Source organism: Chelonoidis abingdonii, chromosome 17 (assembly GCF_003597395.2).
Source record: "Chelonoidis abingdonii isolate Lonesome George chromosome 17, CheloAbing_2.0, whole genome shotgun sequence".
NCBI lineage: Eukaryota > Metazoa > Chordata > Testudines > Testudinidae > Chelonoidis > Chelonoidis abingdonii.
The window spans coordinates 30,918,555-30,941,054 of NC_133785.1; the positions used below are offsets into that span (position 1 = coordinate 30,918,555).

General features: G+C 44.5%; 1 protein-coding gene and 1 pseudogene across 1 annotated transcript in view; one reads left to right on the top strand and one right to left on the bottom strand.

Annotated features, from left to right (window-relative positions):
• Window positions 1-6,236: 6,236 nt before the first annotated feature.
• Window positions 6,237-6,360, bottom strand: LOC116834116 (U4 spliceosomal RNA; annotated as a pseudogene).
• Window positions 6,361-18,543: 12,183 nt separating this feature from the next.
• EIF4E3 (eukaryotic translation initiation factor 4E family member 3) overlaps window positions 18,544-22,500 on the top strand; it is a 28,613-nt gene continuing 24,656 nt past the window's right edge. The window contains exon 1 of the mRNA XM_075073424.1: window positions 18,544-18,739. Within this exon, the coding sequence (XP_074929525.1) occupies window positions 18,720-18,739 (20 nt within the window). The 5' untranslated portion in view covers window positions 18,544-18,719. The remainder of the gene's footprint in view (window positions 18,740-22,500) is intronic.

The following is a 22,500-nucleotide window of genomic DNA, read 5'->3' on the forward strand; positions in this document are numbered from 1 at the left end:
GAAAAAACAATAGGCTTTTATTGTTTTTTTTGTATTTACATGTGTGTAGTTGCTGGAATGTTTAAATTGTATTTCTTTTTGAATAAGGCTGTTTATTCATATTTTTCTTTTAAGCAATTGACCCTGTATATTGTTATCTTGATACAGAGAGCATTTTTATGTCTTTTCTTTCTTTAAGAACCTGTTGGATTTTCTTTCTAAGTGAGGCTTTAGGGGATAGAAATCCCTGTGCCAGGATTACTGTCTCTCCTCAGGGAAAGACTGGGAGGGGGAAAAAGAAGAAGGGGAGAAGGTGAATTGCCCTCTCTGTTTTGTAATTCAAGGAGTTTAAGTACAGTAATCTTCCAGGATAACCCACGGAGGGGAAGCCTGGGGAGGAAGTAAAAGAGAAGACAAGGGGAGGGGAGTATTTTCCCCTTTGTGGTAAGACTCAGGGCATCTGAGTCTTGGGGTCCCCCCAGGGAAGGTTTTGGGGAGACTAGAGTGAGCCAAACACTGGAAATTTTTGGCTGGTGGCAGCACTATCAGATCCAAGCTGATAATTAAGCTTGGAGGTTTCATGCATGCACCCACATTTTGGACTCTAAGGTTCAGAATTAGGAATTATGCTTATGATACAAGGCATTTCTCATATTTGGACAGCAGGCAGTTTACTTGAGTAAGCGATGTGCAGTCTCCCCTATACAGTCTGAATGGTCCTGCATTCCTTGGCTCCAAGGTTAGCAGCAGCAGTGCCTGCCAGGAGGGAGCTAAAGCACTTGATATCCTAATTGCCCACAGTACAACAAAGGACTAAGCTAATGGAATCTGGCACAACAAAATGTAGGCTGCCAGGAGATAAACTAAACATTTTCCCAAGTGCAACTACAGGGCTAGGCAGGGGAGTAAGAGGGAATCAGAACCCCTGATGTCTGTGCAGGCTACTTGAATCTTGGGTTCAGGGTCAAAGAGCATGCGGGTACCGCACACCTGCTATCCTCCCCCCTGCCCAGAGCAAGGGGGAGGCAGGAAAGGAATCATGGTTCTCAGAGGAATGATTCCTTCCTTGTGCTGCTCCTGGGATGACACAGCTATGTGCCGCCCCTATGCAGGGTGAGAGGTCAATTCTCAAGCCCAGATTCTGTAGCACACCTCCTGAAAGGCACCTCAGAGACGGCTGAGCTCAGGGGAGAAGGAGACAAAAGTGGCTTTTAAGCCATCTCAGCGCTGCCTGGTGGCTGCAGGGGCTGAAGTGGAGTTAGAGCGGCCCTAATGGCTGCTGTCATTTACACCAACTTCCAAACAATGCCTGTGGGTGGCACTGCAGTCCAGAATCCCCATAGTGCTCAGTGTTACTGGAATGAAGCAGGTGGTGGGTAGGGGAGAGACAGAGAAGGAATTGGGTGGGAATTTCTCTTTGGGCAAAATGCAGGGGGAGATTCTGGCCTTCACTGCTACACTCCACTCCAGCAGTGTATAGAGGCTGCAAAGGAGCCACAGAGGGCTGGGGGAGAATCCCATGGCAAAAAAATCCATACCTTACCCCGGTGTTGGGGGTGGATTGTGGGTTGGAGAGAGCATGCCTGTAGTGTAGAGCAGTAGGCGGATTCTGGGCTGTAGCACCACCTGTAGCCATCTGTTGGGGGCTGGTGTGAATTACAGAAGCCATCGGGGCTTAAAAGCTACCTGTGTCTCCTCTTCTTCTGAGTTTTGCTTTCTGTGCTGTGCCTCAGCTGGCACAGAATCTGACCCTGTGAATTTATGTGTCATCCTGAGCAACGGGCAGCACACAGCTGTGTCCTCCAAGAATAGCAAGATGATCTGGCTTGATCCTTAACACGTGTCCCAAATATTTCCATCTTTTTGTCTGGATTAGTTCAGAGAGAATAATAATTTGTATCACGGTAGCATCTAGGAATCCTGGATAACTTTACTGGGGAAGTTATTCCAGTGCTCTCAGACACTACCGAAATACAAATAATTGGGCAACTGGAGTAACATACAAAAGAGGCTCACTGAAAGAATAAACTCCATCAAATACTACTCTGAGAGGAAAATGTCTGGGACTTGATACATGCAAAGAGCAGCCTAGGCTAGACAGGGAGGGTGGAGCTTTTTCCATAATCTAAACCCATCTGACGCAGTGGGCAGGATTCAGATTTTAGGAGCCTTGTTCATGGACAAGGGCCCCATTGTGCTAGGAGCTGTATAAACACAGAACAAAAAGATAGTCCCTGCCCCCAAGGAATTTACAATCCAAGTATAAGACAAGACAACAGATGACTATAGAGAGATGGGGGAGTATAAGGAAACAAGATGACAGTGTTGGTCAGCATGATAGGCAGTGGTATCAGTGCAAAGGCAGCCTAACCGGTGTCAATTTTTTGGGTAGTATGATGGTAAAGGAGAGTTTTAAGGAGGGATTTTGAAGGAGGATAATGAGGGAGCTTTGTGGATGTTTTTGGGGAGATCCCCCAAGGAATAATACTGTGTGACAACTGTAAAACAGAAAGTGAGACACCATTAAATGAATATTGGGACATTACCAGGACAATGGTGTAAGGAATTGATAGTATTACCTGATTTAAAGTGGGTTGCACAGCAACCATGCTTCCCTGCTGTAGCCTATATCACACAGTGCATTGTCTCCCAAATAAGTAAACAGCAAGTATAGAATAAAATGGTGATTTAAAGGAAAACAAGCCTCTCCCAACATCAGTCCCTAACTCCACTTTCAGGAGTTCCAGCTGCCAGGTCACAGAGGTGGCATACTCAGGCCTGCCATAACAGTGGGATAGTTTAGCACCGGAAAGCTTTGCAGTCCGTAAAACTAGATTTAAGCATTTTTGGTTTGTCTCTGTTCATAGAAGTATTGCCACACTCGTGCAAAACATGCAAGTTAGACCTGACCAGGATGGCCTCCCCCAATGTCTTTGAGATGATAATGGAGAATGACTGACTGAATATTAATGAATCCAGCACAATACCCTTCCACCAAGCCACTAAGCATGCACATAGTTATGCAGATCTGGTCCAGAGGTATTCGAGATGAGCAAACCAATTTTTGAAGGGGTTATCCCTGACAGCTTAATACCTGACATTTCCATACTGGGGGAGTAGATTCTATCCTGACAGGAAAATGGTCTCTGAGTTAATGGGTCTATTCCATCTCTAACTACCAAGTTCCTGTAGCTCTTGAATAGAAAAAGAGAGCAGAGCTCTGCACTGACAGTAATCCTCCTCCACAGCAAGCTGGATGTTTTGAACTAGAACAGCTACTTGCATTTTTCCCCATGTGATTGTGAGTCAGGCTTGGCTTCTCTATTCTTCTCCATAATTGAACAGAAGATTATTTTGACTGGAAATAACCAGACAGACCCAGATACCATGACTGTGATTGTCTCCATGCATGCCACTTGCTAAAAGTTCTTTAGCACTCGCGTTCCCTACAACAGATGTTAGCTTTTAAGAGCTCGCTTAATGGAGAGGGAAGAAAAGGAGGAGAGAAGAGTGGGCATTTGGAATTCAGTTCTATCGCTGTCTTTTCTAAGGTTGACATTCTGTGCTGTTGATAACGTGCTGTTCTTTAGAAACTGAGCTTTTGTAGATCAGTTCCTCTGTGACAGAGGACACAACAGTAGCAAGGCAGGAAATACCAGCACCATCAAGTCTTTCTATATAAGCTTTTGGCGGCACTTCCAGATCCTGCCAGAGGCATTTTGACAAAGTTGTAAAAAATAATCGTATGAAAATCTCTAAGGAAACTTTCTATGCGCATGTAAGTTTTCTTCCTGCCTCAGTCCACTTTGCCATGTTAACCTCTCTTTGAGCCACAACTTGTTTGATTTGGTAGCTTTTTACACCCTCCTCACACACGTGGAATTGACTAATCACTACGGAAGGCAGAGGGAACTCAGGCCCCGTATCTGACTGAAAGAGTCTCTAATGAGGCAGGTGCCAGATACGCATCAAAATCTAAACAGGTGTTGGAAGCCTGCAAGGAAAAGTTAATTGAGCCCTGATCATTATGGCAGATGCAGCTCACTGACTCACTCTGAGTATAAGGGAGCTAGGCAACACCCCTTCTGGTCAGAGGAGATGGTTCTGAGTCTAGGGTTTAGCAAGGTGTTTTTATTCTAGTAGAGTGGGTTACTAATGCCTGCCTGAACCTCCCATCAGGTGGTGGCTGTATTGGAGCAGTGTAAAGATACAATCTGCTTATAATGCCCAACAAAAGGAAATAGCTGAAGCTCTTCAGTTCCTTGAACTACAACTCTTTGGCTCCCTCCACATGCCAACTGCACAGGCTTTGTCAGTAGCAACATAACTACCTGGAATCAGGGCTGTTCTGCCTGTGCACCTAAAGTCTCAGCTCCTTATTCTGGAGCTAATGAGCTTATGGGGATACAAAGGTGCTTAAACTCCTTAGTCCAGAGATAAGTAGCTTTCTGCACTTAGAAGCTCCACCAGCCTCATGCTCTGAAGCTATTATGCCTCTCAACTCCAAAATCCCCTGCTTCAGCAGGTGAAGTTACAAATTCTTGTGACTCAAATTTTTCTTTTGGTTTCGGCCACAGATTGGGTTAAACTGCCAGCCGCGCTTGCTGGCTAGCTGTTGTAGGGCGGGCAATTTTTAGGCCACCTTTCCTAGGCCTCTCCCTTACTAGGGTGAGCAGTGCTGTCCTAAAGAGGGCTGCTCAGATGCCTGGAATGGTGACGGGCAAATCTGCTGCCCCAAGTACAGAGCTGGACAACCACCTATCCACAGGCCACCTGCGTGCAGGATTGGGACTACAACTCCCAGTGGTAACCTCCACCTATCGCTTTGCCCCTCCCCCATCGGCGCAGGACTTGGGTGGTATGATGATGATGATGTTTGATGATTTGCACAGGACCTGTGCATGAAAGCTTTTCAAGTGGTAGAGCTGTTGCACAGGAGCAATCCCACTCTCTCGACCTTAGAAGCCAAACACCAATGGTACGAAAAATCGTCACGACTGGTAACTTCTTTGGTTGCAGTGGATGGCCTTGACGTCTTTCATGCCTCGTCAAGCCCTTCGCTTTCCACAAAGCATTGCAGAACCGCCTTCTTGGCCATTAGATTATAGTGATCTCTTTTGTCCAGTCCACCGGGGCTGATGTCGCATGTGGGTAGGCCTAATTCACTGAGGGTTTGAGTCCCATCAGTTACACTCACCTGGTTTGGCCGGCCTGTCGAAGCCGTTGCCCAGGGTGTGGCCACTGCGCATGCTGCACCTACTTGGAGCCATAGGTGAGAGCTGAGTGACAGGTGGGGACCAAAGTGGACGGACTACCCCGAAGGGGTACGACAAGTCCCCCCATCAGAGGTACTACCCCTCCCTGGGCACCCCATACACCCCTGTGACTAAATGTGCTATTAATTATCTGCATATGTTGCCTCCTCCTTTAAGGACTGGATGTCACTTAAGCACAGAGATGAATATACAGGCTGTGAAATAGGGGGCTGAGAAGAAGGGAAGGAATTCTTGTCCCTCTGTGACAACAATGCACATGGGGAATTGGTGATCTACTTCTAGTTCTACTCCTGTCCCTCCCCAAACCGGCCCTTGAGGTGGGGAGCCATGAACTCCTGCGGAGCTGTGTTGCATAGTATGAAGGAGGAGTAGACCCCCTTTGTGAGGTCCCTGAATTCTGCCCTTGGTGTAGCAGGACCCTTTTGGACCACTGAATTCAGGACCCTCCTGTTGGGAGACTGAGGGGGAATTTGTCTTTTTTAACATATAGTTTTGTGCGTCATGTCCTCTTCCACATTCATAACTTTGTCAAACCTTTTCAGTATTCAGACTTAGCCAAACACGTTCTCTCTGCAGAAAGGTTCATTTAGCAACCATAGGCTGAACCTGTTAATGTTGAAGTAAATGGTAAAACACCCATTGATTGAAATAGAAACAGAAAGCAAGTGTGTTACCATGCTCTTTGCTGTTAAAATTACTGTGTCCACTTTCTTCTATCACGTGGAAAGGGCTTTTACATTTTTTTTTTAATGGTTTACAAGGTTTTGCTCAAACTTTCCGCAAAAACAAATTCACTTCTTAGCAGGGACAAAGCATGGAAGGTTTCAGCGAAAAGAGAATCTTTTGGAATGTTATGAGCATGTGGTATGAAATCAGGTTAAAATGGAAGTTTGTTTTGCAATACTTAATATATAGCTTGACTTCTACACTGGATACTGTAGTAATTATTTGTTAAACATGTAAGATATGCTTCTTATCATTCTATTTGTACAGCACAGAATATGATCCTGATTGGGATCGCTTGGTATTGGGAAAAGTTTTCAACTAGCAATAATCACGCCTCGGATTAACCTCATTAGCTATGATACTGCCACTGCGCATACCTGACCTAAATTTCCATAATTAAAACATAGAATCATGTTTTACCAAAATAGGAAACACTAATTACTCTAACCTTTCCTTCATCTGCCATCAGATAGAATCAACTACAAACTTCCACACATGGGAGATTTAGCTAAAAAAGGGAAACCTCAACAGTCTTTTTTCAGAGGGAATGAGTCTTCAGCAATATATTAAGGACCCAGTCCTCCACCCGCTTCTTACTAAGCTTAATGCCTACTACCATTTATAGTCTTATTGAAATCAATGGGGTGATTCCTGGGAGTAATTGCTACTCTTTGTGGGTGCAGGATTTTAGAAATAAAAACATTTCTAATTGGCTAGTCAAAGCACCTTTATTTTTGTTCTGCATTTTGCCTTATTTTAGCTAAAAATAAGTGAGCCCAGTTCTGACTTCAGTGGAGCTGCATTAGTATAACTGAGAAGAGAATTTGGAACACACCTCATGTGTTTTTTAAGTTTTGAAGTCACTTGCTCTCCATGGGAATACCTGCAGATTTGATCTCCTAATTGAATTATTTGGCATGACAGCAGTAATAATGGAATCCTACGTTGTCACTAGGTTATGATGGAACATATTACAAATAAAAATCTTTAACCGCTACTGTTGCTTGGGTATTATTCCACCTTATAATAATTACTTAAATATATTTATGTGGTGCTTTTGTTGTACTGAGAAATTGTTGTTTTTCCAGTAATACAGAAAGTGCTCAGGGCAGAGTTTCACAACGTAATTGTTCAGATAAAAGCTTAATGCTTTCTACTAAAAAGCCTGTTGTCATACAGAAGAAATGCTCTCAGACATCAGTCTTCTTGGGGGCATTAATTTCCATATTTCTGTTGATTTCCAGAAAACGTTTTGGGAATCTCTTCACATTAAAACTTTAATATTTTTATTTTAAACCATCAAAGGGTTGAGAGAGATGATTTATTTGTACTTATTCAAAATTGTTACACTCTTTTCTCATTCACTCTCAAGTTATAAGATCATTTAACTTGAACAAATAATACCTGAAATCTGATATTACTATTATACCACACACCTCTACCCTGCTATGACGCGGTCGTGGGGAGCCAAAAATCCCTATCGCGTTATAGCTGAAACCCCACTATATCGGGGTAGGGGTGGCAGGGATCCAGTGGTGATTTAAAGAGCTCCGGGCTCCAGCCACTGCGGGGGGACCCAGGCCCTTTAAATCGCTGGCAAGCCCCACTGCCCCAGCCCCAGATTACGGCGTTGGGGCTTCAGCAGTGATTTAAAGGGCCCTGGGCTCTCCGCAGCAGCCAGAGCCCCAGGTCCTTTAAATCACCGGCAAGCTCCGCTGCTGCAGCCCCGGGATAGCAGCAGCAGCAGCAGCAGCAGCAGCAGGGCTCCAGCAGGATTAAAAGGACCCGGGGCTCCCCGCAGCAGCCAGAGCCCTAGACCCTTTAAAGCGCCACCGGAGCCCCACTGCTACAGCACTATATGCAAATCCATGTTATATCGGGTCGCATTATAGTGGGGTAGAGATGTACTTTGTATATTAGGCTTCAGGTGATTTATGAATGATAGCTGTGAACAAGCTGGCTTTAGAAAGTTTCATGTAGCCTATGTGCCTGAGTAAAAGAAAGCAAGACTTTCTGCCCCTCCTGTACACCATTTACATCATTGGACAGGCTACCCCAATCTTGAGTCAAGATGCCTGGAGCAAATGGAACAGGAGGATGAGAAATGGGTACATTTTCAGGCACAAGCTGAACTAATACAAGATTTATACCAATACTAGAGAGTGCACATACAACAGTCACACCACTTTAATTAAACTCACTTAAATTAAATTGTTGCAACTTCTGTGTTTAGATAAGCCCTAAGCCAGTGTGCTAGGATGGGCTGCTATAGGCTATGACCCCCTGGAGAAAAGAGGAATTAAGGAAAGAACTGGGACTTGAGGAGCATGTCTTAGCTACAGTGCCTCCAGAGAGTTTCTGAGATGGTGCAGTTTGCTCAGGACTGTGCCTAGGCTTAGAATCTCGCCCTCATTGCTTTCATGTAGGGGGTGGGGGTTAAGTAAGCAATCCAGCACTTTTTATATTTAAAGTACTTCTCCAACATTATCTCATTTGAAAAAAAAATTATGCTATTGAAATAGGGCAGAAAAAGGGTATCTAATTTTTGAGTATTCATAGGTCTGTACTGAGCTTTTGTGGGCTACTAACTAAGGCTTTTAAAACATTTTTATCATGCTATATTATTATTTTAGCTTTTAAGACAGTCTAATGAAAGGGAATCTATTATTTTAATAGCTCGCTCTCTAGCTCTCTGGTAAAAGGTCTTACTCACTTACTGAAGTAAGCAGAACTTGAAATATCAGCTAGAAACTGACAGGAAGGTTGTGACATGTAATGGAGATGAGTGAATTCTGTAACCAAAATTTGAGTGGAGTTTAAATGTCAAAATGCCCCAGAACTCCCAGATGCCCATTCAGGTTGTCAGACATAATGGATTGTTTTCTTTATTTTACCCATGTTTTAACCCCTTGGGCATTGGGGCTTTTTATTTTTATTCTTGGTTCTCACGTTCTATCTAACTAGGTTCAGTTTGACAGGAGTGTTTGGAACAAAAGCTCCACTTCAGGATGACCCAGAGGCCAGCGCTGTGTCAGAATAAGGGGGGGAAAGCTCTTTAAAATAGCCAGCATAAAATTTGTAAACATCTGGGAAATAAGAAGAGGCAGCTTGTTCAGTGCCATAAAAAACAGGGTACTTTAATCTTCCAGAATATTAGTTTTAATGCCTTATGTATTAATCCTGCAGTCCTCACTCATGTGAGAAAATGGGACTTCTCTTGTGAGTGAGTGCTGTGGGAAAGGACTTTTAATAGATTTATGATTTTTTGTTTGCCCTTTAAATGTTGTAGTTAGATTTAAAAAGGGGAGGCTCAGTTATGCACAATAAGTAAAATCCATCCCTCAAGTGATAGTGCATGCCATTTAAAACCTTCCAGGCCATTCAACACCCATTTAAGCTTCACATTAAGGGCTTACGTGGTAGAAAGAGACATCGAGACTGGAGTGAATTGAGTCCTGTGAGCAAAATTTGGCTCGCCAAGTTCAATAAGGCACCCAAGGTCTGATACTGCTCCCTTCAAAGAAAATGGGAGTTTGACATTGACTTCAGTGAGAGCAGGACTGAACTCCATCAAGACTGAGTCCTAGCATGCAATGCTCCATTTTATCTTGGTTGATGTGCCAAATAATAGATTATTAGAGTTGGAAGGGAAATCCAGCTAGTCCAACCCCCTGCTCAAAGCAGAGCCAATCCCCTAATCCCTAAATGTCCCCCTCAAGGATTGAATTCACAACCCTGGGTTTAGCAGGCCAATGCTCTAGCCACTGAGTGATCCCTCCCCTAGTAGAGGGCATTTAAATACAGTAAGTGTTATCTGGCTGTTGATGGTTTTGAGAGTCAAAAAGTTATTTCAAACAAGCTGGAAATAAAGCATTACTATATTGGTGAAAAAGGATTGCTATTACAATCCAAGTTTTCATGGAATTTGGTGCATTGCCAGGACAGTAACAACCATTAGTATTCTTTTTTGTTCTAATAGATTCATTCTAACATAATATACAAACAATATGTTAATAGGAGCTTTACTATTTAATAGGAGGCTATGGGCCTGATTTTTATCTCATTTACAGTATGATTTCAGTGAAGTTAATCCCAATTTATATTGCCATAACTGAGCAAAATTTGACCCATTTGATTTATCCTTACCTTTTCATGTGAAGAAGAAATGTTTGCACCGAAGTCCGTGTTCTTGATCTGAACTAAGGAACACACTTTGTTTGAACTCTGTAACTTTTATTTTTTAAATTTGTATGTATATTTTAAATCTGCATGTTTCCGTTACATCCATGAAGCTAGTCTGTCTCTGGGGGCTAACTTACATAGGAATCCATGGCTTTTCTTTCTTAAAGTACTAGTGTAGCCTAGGATGGAAGTTGCTGACCTTGGTATAGAAGATTGTTGGCTGAATCATAAAACAGATTCTAACTCATAATCTGCAAAAGATGAGAATAGACTCCACCATATCTTTTCTTTCCTTTTTCGTATTCTTCCCTTTATTGTGGAATCTTGTTTAATTCTTCACTGTTTAAATAACATATGCTGCTCCCAAACTTCGCAGTTCCCAGATCAAATCCACTCTAGCACACAAGTTGTAATGTGTTTTGCCCATTGTGTAGGATCTCTCTCTCCTGCATATTGTTCCCTTCAGCTATGAGCCATAATATATACAACATGAAAAGATTTCCATCTGAGCTAGTGTCAGCATAAAGCAGCTGTTAGTTGCAGTGCCAATAGCATTTATCAAAAAAAAAAAAAAAAAAAGTCAAATCTTTGCTCCAATGGAGGACACTAGTAACAAAATAAAGAACACATATTTGGGAAAGTGCATATGATAAGTGAAGCGTATTACAGATATTTCTTGGTGACATGAGGCAAAGGAAAGATGCTTAGAGGGTCTTTTTCTTTGTACATCCAATCCTGGTTTTAAAGCACTATTCTGGTCTTTTTTTTTTTTAAGAACGGGAGTCCTTGTGGCACCTTAGAGACTTACAAATTGTATGTTCCATTCTATGCATCCGAAGAAGTGGGTTTTAGCCCACGAAAGCTTATGCGCAAATCAATTTGTTAGTCTCTAAGTTGCTACAAGTACTCCTGTTCTTTGTGTTCCTTTCAGTGTCTCAGGGCCTGATCCAATGCCTTATGACACTGGGAGCAGAGGTGTTCTGTAAGTGAGCATTAGTGGTCTAGCAGTGAAAGTAGAGTCTGGAGATCTGGGTTTCCTACCAAGCTCTAACTCTGAGGCAAAGATTCTGTGCTATGTTGAAGCTGTGTTGCCCGAAAGCCAGTCAAACTGGTCATGGGAGCATTAAGGAGCTGATCTAATGCCCACTGAAGTCAATGGGAGTCTTTACGTTAACTTCGGTGGGCTTGGATCAGGCCCAGATTTTTTCCATAACCTTTTCCATTGGAGTATGGAGGGGAAGGTATTTTCCCCCCGTTATATCCTCAACCTTCCCTTTGCCCAGCTGCAGATTCCCAAGATGATATTGAAGCATCTTGCTTAGGAGAGTGCTATAGCGGCACTATCTATGCCTTTAGTACTAACCTTCCACTCTGGTCCATAGGAACTGAGGCTTAATGAATTGTAAATCACTTTGAGTTCCTTGAATCAAAGGTGATATAGAACAGGAAAGACTGGTTATTATTTATCATTAAGATATTTGTTTTTAAAAGGATACAGGATAGATTTATATCAGTGCATATTTTTCTACCAGTTGTGAGTCAAGCAATAGATAGATAATGCATTATATGGTAGATGGAAAGAAGATATCAGAAGCTCAAATTAGGATGCTGGCTTGGAAGAGCTAGTCTGTTTAGAACCCAAGATGTTTGCCCTATATCTACTCTTCTAACCTCTTCTTTGGCTGCAGTGCCTGTTTCAGCCAATGTAAGCTGTTTGATCTTCCACATCTTTCACCTTAGGTTTTGCCTCATGAGCTAAACTACAGGGAGAGTCCAAAAAGAAAGACAGGCTCCTCTGCCCCAGAAGAAAAGAAACTTTCAGCCAGTTTTCATAACCACAAGAGCAGGAGATCATGAAATACCATAACCATTCTACTGACCATTTTACATTGTATTCATTATGTAACACCTTCAATACTGATGTCCTGAGCAAAGTTTCAGTTTTTTGATCTTTTACCTGAAGATCAACCTGTACCAGGCAACTAGAATTTCCTGCTCCCTTGTGTCATCGCTTAAGACATTTTCCCCTGAACACTTTCCAATGCATTATCTTCTCTAATCCATGTGTTGCATACTAATGGTTTTCATATGCAATTTTCCTTGCAATTATAATAGAAGCAGCAACAACTGCTATAGTAAAATGGTTTCCATTGCAGGGTCAGTTTGGGTCACACATTTTTCCAGATGGAAATTTTCCAAGCTTGCTGTCCTTCCCAAAGGTGATTTTTTTTTTTTTTTTAATGTTTGAACAAAACCAATTCAGTCCCTTTTCTGTGCTCTAAATATGTATAATTCCTTTCTCACTATAAAAAAATGTGCTGAAGAGGCAATGGGTTCTGAGAAGGTTGCTGTTTGCTTTGTAATTTACCAAGGGGTCTAAAGGATGTAAAGGTTAGAGATGAGTACTAGGCACATCACAAATTTTGCAAGAGGGAGCCCAGCTCTGAGCATCCTTAGTTTCTTCTAATGAAAAAAACTAGTAAGTTCCAAACTAAATACTACATTTAGGATGCCTGGCTAGGTACTCAAAAGTCAGGAAATGCCATAGCTAAGGTTGCACCACAGCTGTAACTCGGAGCACCTCTGGTTGGATATGCCAGTGGAAAACAGTGCACTGTGCAGGACTGGTTCCATGCTTTGTAACAAAATGAAAGGGAAGCCCATTTGTTTTTAACAAAATTAAGTTACATAATGGATTTTAGCTCTGACATGTTCCCAATTTGCAGCAAATGAAGAACACATTCAATAGAGTATATCACTGCCCCTATCACTTGAATACATTCTGTTTCCATGACAACCTCTGCTTAACAGCTTGGCTGATATGAAATCTTTCCTAGATGGGGGATCTCTTGCCAAAAACAGTGCAGTTCAACATTATACATATTTTTAGGTATTTTAAAACATTTCCTTTAACCTTTTTAGAAGTAAATATAATGGGTTATAAAGGATGCTTTTATTTTATTCTAAACTTTGCTTTGGCTTTTGAATGGTTTGCTTGTCACTCTTTCCACCTACCATAAGCAAGTCTTTTATTTCTCACAATGCCTCAACCCACAGCATTGTCGCAGTCAATGATTCAGTAGTGACTGTAACATAAGGTTTATATCCAGTAGAAATTAGTTTTCATGGCTGTGAGCCTCAAGAATACCAGAATCAGCAACTGAATTGTAAGTAGTACCAGCAAGAGGATCCATTGAACTTGGAGCCTGATCCAAGTCTCATTGGAGTCCGTGGATATTTTCGTTGACTTCGGTGTGCTTTGGATCAGGTGATGATAGGAGACCCCCAATTAGGGTATATTTGTCTACCACAACAGGTCATTCCCAATTGCCTGTACATCAGTCATTCCAGGCTGCTTGCTTTGCCATTCTGAGTGCTGAATTTTTTTCTCTCAGAGAAGTCTTCTAAAGTACTGTCGTATCAAACCTGTGGTCAGCGATGCACTTTCCAATGGTCCAAAGAGAGCAGACTATCATGTTGTGCTAGTTCTCTTCCTTGCTTCCAGTTGCTAAACTGCACTTTTAAAAAAAAAAAAGCTAAAAATTCATCAAATTCGGTCTCATTTTCACATACACAATTGTGGTTATTGCCACATCGATCTTCTACAACAGCAAATGGGACTGGAGGGGATGTGAGGAGTCCCAAATGAGAGAGGAAAGGATTCTACCAATCAATCTCATGTTTTAAGACAGAGTGCCCCACTCTGAACTACTCTAAGTTAAGATTAAAGTAGGCATTTATATTTAATGCTGCCAGTGATGGGTGTCTCTTTTTTTGCAAATCAGAACCAGCTCTTGCATTTGTGAAACTCCCTCTGAAGTCAGTAACACTTTTGGAGATTGTAAGTGTAGACCCTAAATGTAAATCACCTCCATCCCAATTTTCTAGGCAATATTCAGCACTTCTTCCTGATGCTTCCAAAGAACCTACTCTAGCATTGTGTGTCTGTAATACCTGCCCCCAACATGAAATTGGTTGAGGCTCTGCTATGGCAGAGAGGTGCAAGAACTCAAATTTAGATGCAGGAAAGTGCTGCTAGAGGCACACTGCTACAGTTACAGAGCTAGCTGTGCCTCTGTTGTCTCCCAGGTTTCTTTGAGTGGTGCCAGGCCTTGGCCTTTACCTATTCCAAGATGGAATTTTGCAGTTCTCTCACTCTTAGTCTCACCCTCAGCTACAGTAGCCTGTGTATCAGCTGTGCTTATCCAGCAGGTCTAACTTGTTCAGCATCTGTGATCTTTTTCGCCCTTTGGGAGTCTGTGACCAGTGATGTACAGTGATTAAGGCAGCTTTCTTAAAACCAAAGTATTAGTTATTTTAGCAGGAAGAACAAAGCATTAAGGAAAAAAAGGGGTTTTAAAACAGTCTACGTGTGTCTGTGCCTTATTGTGATGGTGACCTAGGCAGTTCTAACTTTTTCAGACGCCCCAGCATGTCCCAGTGCCTCAGTCCGGTTCCCCCAAACAATTTACGCTTCTCTCAGGAGAAGTTTACTCTTTTTAAACTGGCAGAATTCTTTTGTCCTTCTGTGTTCATAGGACTTTTCCTGCCCTGGTCCAAATCAGTTTTGCAGTTTAGAGAAGAAGCAAAATTAAGCAAAGTTAGTATCTCTGGCATTGTCCCTTCAGGACTCCTAAGTGTGTGTTGAGCCATTTTCTTTCCTTCCTGTTTTTTTCAGACCGACTTTTGTTGTTAACATAATATAGTCAGACAAAAAGTACCCTAAGAACCAGGGCAACATACAATATTCATAAATAATTACAGAGCAGCTCCAAATCCATCACCCACAAAATGTGATAGTAGTATATGTCCCACTCCCAATTTTTTTTTTTCATCTGTCAGTTAGGAGAACTGAGGTTATGGCATACTCATATATCTCCTCAATTTGACCATGGCTTAAGGGTTATCAAATTTTTTACTGACTTTATAGATACAGAAAGCAGAAGTTTCCAGTACATACCAGTATTTACTTTGTAAGAGGAGGTGGCAAAGGGTGGCTTTTATCAGTGTGTATCCCTTTAAAAAGAAATCTTTTAACTACATGACAAATATTAACACAGTATTTTAAACAAAAATCCTGTAAAAATCTTTAAATGTTTCAATGATTATTTCCTTAGATTTTTCCTCATTGGTCTGAATTCAAACCTGCTAGTCAAGGAAGTGCTTGTGATGCACAGAGGATTCATCCTAGGGTTGTAGGGGGCAAGTAGTGTTTTCATAGTTTGTTCTTTGTTTGATCCACCTAGGAAGGTAGCTTTAGCTTCTATCAAAGGCTCCATACAAGCCCCGTAGATAAAGAATGTATTAATCCAGTGCATCATCCGGCTGCACTCCTTCTCCCCAGCCAGATTTACCCTCTTCTATAGGATTTCCAGCATTTGTTGTATCCTCTATTCCTCACGGTAGACTTTTTGTCACTGGCAGCCCTTGTTTGCACTGGTGTAAACTAGGGATGAATTTAGATTTGTACATGTCTCACTTGGAAAAATGGCTGAGGGCTTGTCTGCATGGGGAAATAGCCAATCTGCACGAGCTTCCCAGGTAGATGCTCTTATTCTGGACACTAAGAGGGTCTTTTTCTGACTTTAGCTTAATCCAGCGGTTCTCAAACTTCATTGCACCACGACCCCCTTCTGACAACTACATGACCCCAGGATGGTGGGGGACTGAAGCATGAGCCCACCCGAGCTCCGCCACCCCAGGTGGGGGGCCCAAGCCCAAGGCTTCACCCCCAGGCAGGGGGCCTGTAAACTGAGCCCCGTTACCTAGGACTAAAGCCGAAGCCTGAGCTCTGCCACCCAGGGCTTTAGCCCTAGTCCCCAGCAAGTCTAACGCCAGCCCTGGAGACCCACAGTTTGAGAACCCCTGGCTTAATCCATTTTGGAAGGGGATTAAGCTAAACCACAAAATGGCATCAGTGCAAGAGTGTCCAGAAGGAAAGTTGTAGCAGAATAGCTATTGCGCTTTAAATCCATTACTAGCTTATTTTGTAATTGACTTCCTCACGTAGACAAGCCCTGAATCTGTGTGATTTGGTTCTCTCTATTTCTGGAGTCTTTTTGTGTACTGTTACTTACAGAGTCCATGATAACAGCAATTTCTTTGAGAAATGGGGCTTGCAGGCTGGATAGCTCAGTGCTAATGGGATATGGAACATTTCACCTTGATGAGGCCACTGATTTCTGTCTGGTCTAGGTTGATGGTGAACAAAAGCTAGTAACAGCTAGTAATCTGCTGGATTTTGTGAAGTGAGTTGGTGGTCTCAGTCTCGTTCCTAGGGCAACAGTGTGCATATGAGAAAATCACCATATCTATTGACACTGAAGGACACATTGGTTGGGAATCTCAGCAAAGGCAAACCAATAGCTTAATAGGCATGGAGACTGAACCACTGCAGTCACAGGGCCTATACATCGTCTTTCTAGGTCAAGAGACATTGGCCCCTTCCTCATCCCCTACTCCTTCTGAGTAAAAGAGAAGAAAAAAAAACCACATGGGTTATTTTGGCTGGATAAAGCCCCATATTATGTTCTTTTTGCAAGATTACAATTTTTGATGTTCACTGCCAAAATAAAAGGTGGGTCCACAGCAGGCATATCAATGGATACAGGAATCCAAACTATTCCAAATGGTTATTATCTTCTGCCTTCTATTTTAAGAATAAATTAAATAACAAGAGATGATGCAACTAGTTTTCCAGATCTTATTTGATTTGATGCAGCAGTTAGCAGGTTTTATCTGCACAGTATAATCATTAACTTTTTGTTTCCCTGGTAATGTACATCCTGTTTTTTATGGGTGACCTTACTGATAGATTTGTTTTTTAAAAGGAGATGGTTTTATTGATGCTCTTTTAGGATGAGGTATGTATGAAATTATTCATTCCATTAAATATGCTTTCCAAGAATCCTATATGATTCATGGTCTTCAATCATGCTATCACTTATGCACCTGCTTAACTTTACTCTGAGTAAAATTATTTTGTATTTACTTTTTATTAGAGTAAGGTTCTAGCACGTGTGCTTTCTGAAATATAAGGAAGAGCTTTCTATAGACAAATGTAAATACATTCAATAAAAAAGGATGATCAAAAAGATGATATATAGAGAATAAAAAAAATTAAAGATTTGTCATATACTATGTTCCTCCCAGTACCTGTATGTGGTCTGCTTATGTCTTTATCCTGCAGGTACACATGAGCAGTCCCATGTCACTCCATGGGCTGAGACATGCATTTGTTACCCAGCTGTTTGCAGGATTAGGCCCTAAAGTCCAGATTTTAAAGGTATTTAGGCACTGCTCTGCCCAGCTCAGCCTTGCCGAACTAAGTGATTTGGGAGCCTATGGGTCTGTCTACATTTGAAAGTTGTATCTGCATAGTTACAATCCATCAGAGGTGTGGAAAAAATGCATTCGTATTGACTGTAGCTATGCTGCATAACCTCCATTGCAGACACAGCTATGCCAATGGCAGAATTCTTCCATCAATGTAGCTATAGCTAATACCGTTGAGGGAAAAATCCTTTTTATCAGTGTAGACTGTCTGCCCTATGAGGCTGTGCCAACAGAGCAATGCATGTATAATTTCCATAGTCTAGACAATACCCCAAGTCTCATTTTGGAAAGGGGACTTAGGAGCTAAAGTCCCATTGACAGTGAGGTCAACGTGTGAATTGGTCTGCCCACAGAGCCTACTGCGGGATCAGGGCCTTAGGCTGGGAGTTCTTTTGGACAGGGAATCTTTCTCCAACTGTAATGCATATGCAACTGGCAGACTTTCCAGTGTGGTATGAGTGTGCAATAATGGAAAATGGATGATTTGCTTTTAAAAAAATGGTTCTCCCTCATTTGAAGATGGTGATATGTGCGCCCTTCTACGTCGCTGCATTTGTGGAGGTGTTTCTGTGTCTTTCTCCTTGTCGGTAGTGATCGGTATCCTGGAGTGGTGCACTGCCCTGTGCGTCCCTCTGTCGGTGTGTCCTCCCCCCACTTCCCATCTGTCTGTCCCCTTCCATTAGGCATAGGGTTGCCAATTTAGGTTGGACACCTTCCTTGGAGATTTCATCTCAGGACATAATACTTAAGGACAGATTTAATTTTAAGTCCCGGTGACTCCAGAGCAATCCTGGAGGGCTGGCAACGCTACTAGGCTCTAGGTGTCTGTCCCTCTCACTGCCTGAGTCTCCCTCTTTGTCGGTGTGTCTGTCCCTCCCCCAAACACCCCTGCCCGCCTGTGTCTGCCCCCCTCCCTCCGTGGGTCCCGATGGCTGCCCCCGACCCTATCTCCTCCCCTCCCCGCCCGTGTCCCTGCCGGCGCGGCGCCCCCTGCTGCCCGGCGCGGGGGTGGCAGCCCGGGGACGACAGGCCCTGACAGCTGGGCCGCGCGGGAGGAAGCGCGAGGGCCATGGCGCTGAGCCCCCCGAGAGCCGGCCGGGCCCGGAGCCCCGCACCCGCCGCCCGAGCAGGAGGGGGCGACGGGAACCTGGTGCCCATCACACCACCAGCAGCTGCCGGAGCCTGGAGCCCGAGCCGGGCGGGATCCCGCTTGCACTCGCCATGGACCTCTGGCTGGACAAGTGAGTCGTGGCCCCGCGATACCCCCTCCCGCCCGCTGCCCCGGCGCCCGAGGACCCCCGCGTACCCTGCCGCGACCCCCCCGCCCGACCTAGACCTTCCGCCCGCCGCCACCCCGCGGCCCGGGACCCCCGCGATCCCCCCTCGCCCGCCTGACCCCCGGCGCGGGGACCCCCGCGATTACCCCCCGCCGCCTGACCCCCGGGCCCCTGCGAAACCCCGCCGCTGACCCGGCAGGGACCCGATAACCCACCCTCCGCCCGCCTGACCCCCGGGCCCGGGGACCCCCCGCCGAACCCCCTCCGCCCGCTACCCGCCCCCGGGCCCGGGTACCCCCCGCGAACCCCCTCCGCCCGCCTGACCCCGGGCCCGGGACCCCCGCGATACCCCCTACCGCGCCTCGACCCCGGCCCGGGGACCCCCGCGATCCCCCTCCGCCCGCCTGACCCCGCGCCCCGGCCAGGGGACCCCGCGATACCCTCCCTCGCCCGCCTGACCCGGCCCGGGCGGGACCCCCGCAGATACCCCGTCGCCCGCTGACCCCGCCCCCGGCCCGGGGAACCCCCGCGAACCCACCTCGCCCGCCTGACCCCCGCCGCCGGACTAGGGACCCCTCCGCGATACCCCCCGCCCGCCCTGCCCGGCCCGGGACCCTCCCGATACCCCGCCGCCCACGGCCCGCTCGCGCTGACCCCCTGCAGGGGCCTCCGCGATAACCCTCGCCGGGCCCGCCCGGCCCTGAGACCCTCCGCCCAGGCCCCGTGAGGACACCCCCGCCCTCCGGGCCCTGGACCCCTGCGCGATTTCCCCCTCCCTGGAAACCTCGCCTGATACCTGCCCCCCACACACACAGGGACTCTCTGCTAAGGCACCCTGACGACAGCCCCCCCCCCCCCGGGACCTCTTGAGACATCTCCCCCCAGCATAGGCACCTCTGTCCTGAGCAGGGCCCTGCTAGACCCCCAGGCCCAGGGCTCAACCCTGCTGTGTCTCTCAGATGGGGGGGTGGGGAGTGGGTCTGGTCTTCTCTGCCTTGCAGGCTCTGCTAGGGGGTGAGAGACCAGCTCCATAACCCCCAACCCCAAATACATGGGGCTGAGCAGCAGGGGGGACCCTCTGGGAGCCAAGCCCCCCACTGCTCCTAACTGTCCCAACCCACTCGCTTCCACAGTCCAGACTCAGACCTGACACCACTCCATTCCTAACTACCCAGCTTAGAGTGGAAGTTTGATGCCTGTTCCCATTTTTGACTGCCTCACCCTAAAATCGAAGCACACATATCTTTACCCAAACTTCATAATGTGAGATTGGCTTGTTGTCCTACAGAACTGGGTTGTAACCAGAGAATGAGTCCAGGAGCCATAAATAAAAAGCTTCTTCCTATTAGACAGCTGTGGCCTGAAACTAATACAATTTCTTACAACATCTCGGATTTCATTAGCACCTTTCCCCCCACAAGGCTTTACAAACTAATGTGCAACATGTATTCAGGGATCATTTCAGCTGTTGCTGAAATGTTGCCATGCTTACATCAGCTGTTTTAACATGTGAACAAAACAACTCACAGCACAACAAATTAGAACATGAAGTGAAGGACGACAGTAATAAAATCAAAACTTCCTTGTAATGCTGACACTTAATAAGATCATAAATGAATTTTTAAAGGAGTAAGAGCTCACCAAGTTTCCTGAAATACTCTTATTGCTAGTTATTGAGCATCTGCAGTGCAATGAGTGCAGTACAGAAGAAGAAATTGTCCCAGTGCTGTAGTGTTCATGATCTAAATTGAACACTGACAATGCAGTTCAGATGCTACAGGCCGTCTATATATAATGTTTTAGCAAATTAAGTTGTATTTGTTTTATGGTAAACAACCTAGACCGTTTTGGCAAATAAGTATCCATTGATTACTGCTATTACTCACAACATACTCTAGGGTTTTGATATGATGATCTTTTTAAAAATAAGCATAAAAACACTGAAAAACAGCTCTGATCTTCACCGGTGTCTTTTGTAACCTGGGTTGAATGATGGTAAGTTATTTGTCTCACCCTGACTTTCAAGTGTACTACACATGGGAAAACTTTCTGTAGGTAGCTAGTATAGACATTAAATCAACAAAACTGTTTTATATACCACCAGTTGATAGCTTTAACTTTTTCTAATACTATAGTCATAACATTAAAAAATACATTTCAGAAATGGCTTTTCTTCGTAGTATAATAAACAAACATTGATTCAGGTAATAGTGTTGTTTCAAGCCCTAAATTTAGACAGAATGCTTGTAAGGGAAATAACAGAGTGAAAGCTGTTATTTCACTTAAGGCATGTACACACCTTGATAGTTTCTTTAATGCCGCCTTCCCCGACTTTAGCGTGAATGTATGTGGGTGCAGGGATCTACCTACACTGAGTTTATTTGAAGGACTGTGGCCTACATTTGTAATCTTTTAAAAACTGTATCAACTCACTTCTTATAGATGGTCCAGCAGAAGTGAGATTTTTGGAGGAATTAGCTAAATCTTACATTAGTTAAGCAAAGTGAATATCTAATTGCCACCTAACATTTTACCTAGTTGACTTTTTTTAGGAGGTTTACCTTACTCTAGAGACTAACAAATTTATTTGAGCATAAGCTTTTGTGGGCTATAGCCCACTTCATCGGATGCATGCAACGGAAAATACAGTAGGAAGATATATATATACACACACACACAGAGAGAACATGAAACAATGTGTGTTACCATACACACACTGAGAGTGATCAGTTAAGGTGAACTATTACCAGCAGGAGAGAGAGAAACTTTTTGTAGTGATAATCAAAATGGTCCATTTGCAGCAGTTGACAAGAAGTTGTGAGGAACAGTGGTGGTGGTGGGGTGGAAATAAACATGGGGAAATAGTTTTACTTTGTGTAATGACCCATCCACTCCTAGTCTTTATTCAAGCCTAATTTAATGGTACCCATTTTGCAAATTAATTCCAATTCAGCAGTCTCTCACTGGAATCTGTTTTTGACTTTTTTGGTTGTAATATTGCGACTTTTAGGTCTGTAATCAAGTGACCAGGGAGACTGAAGTGTATATCTATCTTCCTACTGTAGTTTCCACTGCATGCATCCGATGAAGTGGGCTGTAGCCCACGAAAGCTTATACTCAAATAAATTTGTTAGTCTCTTAAGATGCCACAAGTACTCCTGTTCTTTTTGCGGATACAGACTAACACAGCTGCTACTCTGAAACCTTACCTTACTCTGTAGCTGAAACATGGGTAAGGCTACGTTTTAGTCACAGGTATTTTTAGTAAAAGTCACTGGCAGTAAACAAAAATTTACGACCCGTGACCTGTCCATGACTTTTACTATATACCCCTGACTAAAACTTGGGCGGGGAATGTGTGTCGGAAGGAGGATGGCCTGGGTACTGGGGGCGTGGGGCTGGCCGCGAGCTGCGAAGCCAGTGCTCTGGGCTGAGGCAACGTGCAGTGCTGCCTGGCCATGCCTCCACATAGCAGCTGAGCAAGGAGGAGGATGTTGCTTCTGGGGAGCCCCCCAGGTAAGCGCCACCCACAGCCCGCCTCACCCCATCCCATGCCCCAACCTCCTGCCAGCGCTCACACCCAAACTCTGCTACTGCTGGGGGGAGGGGTGTGGTAGCCCGAGACTGCCCCAGCAGTAGCTGGTGTGATTGGTGCAGGGGCTGCCTGAACTGCCCCTGAGCTGCTGCAGAAGTCATGGAGGTCATGGAAAGTCATGGAATCCATG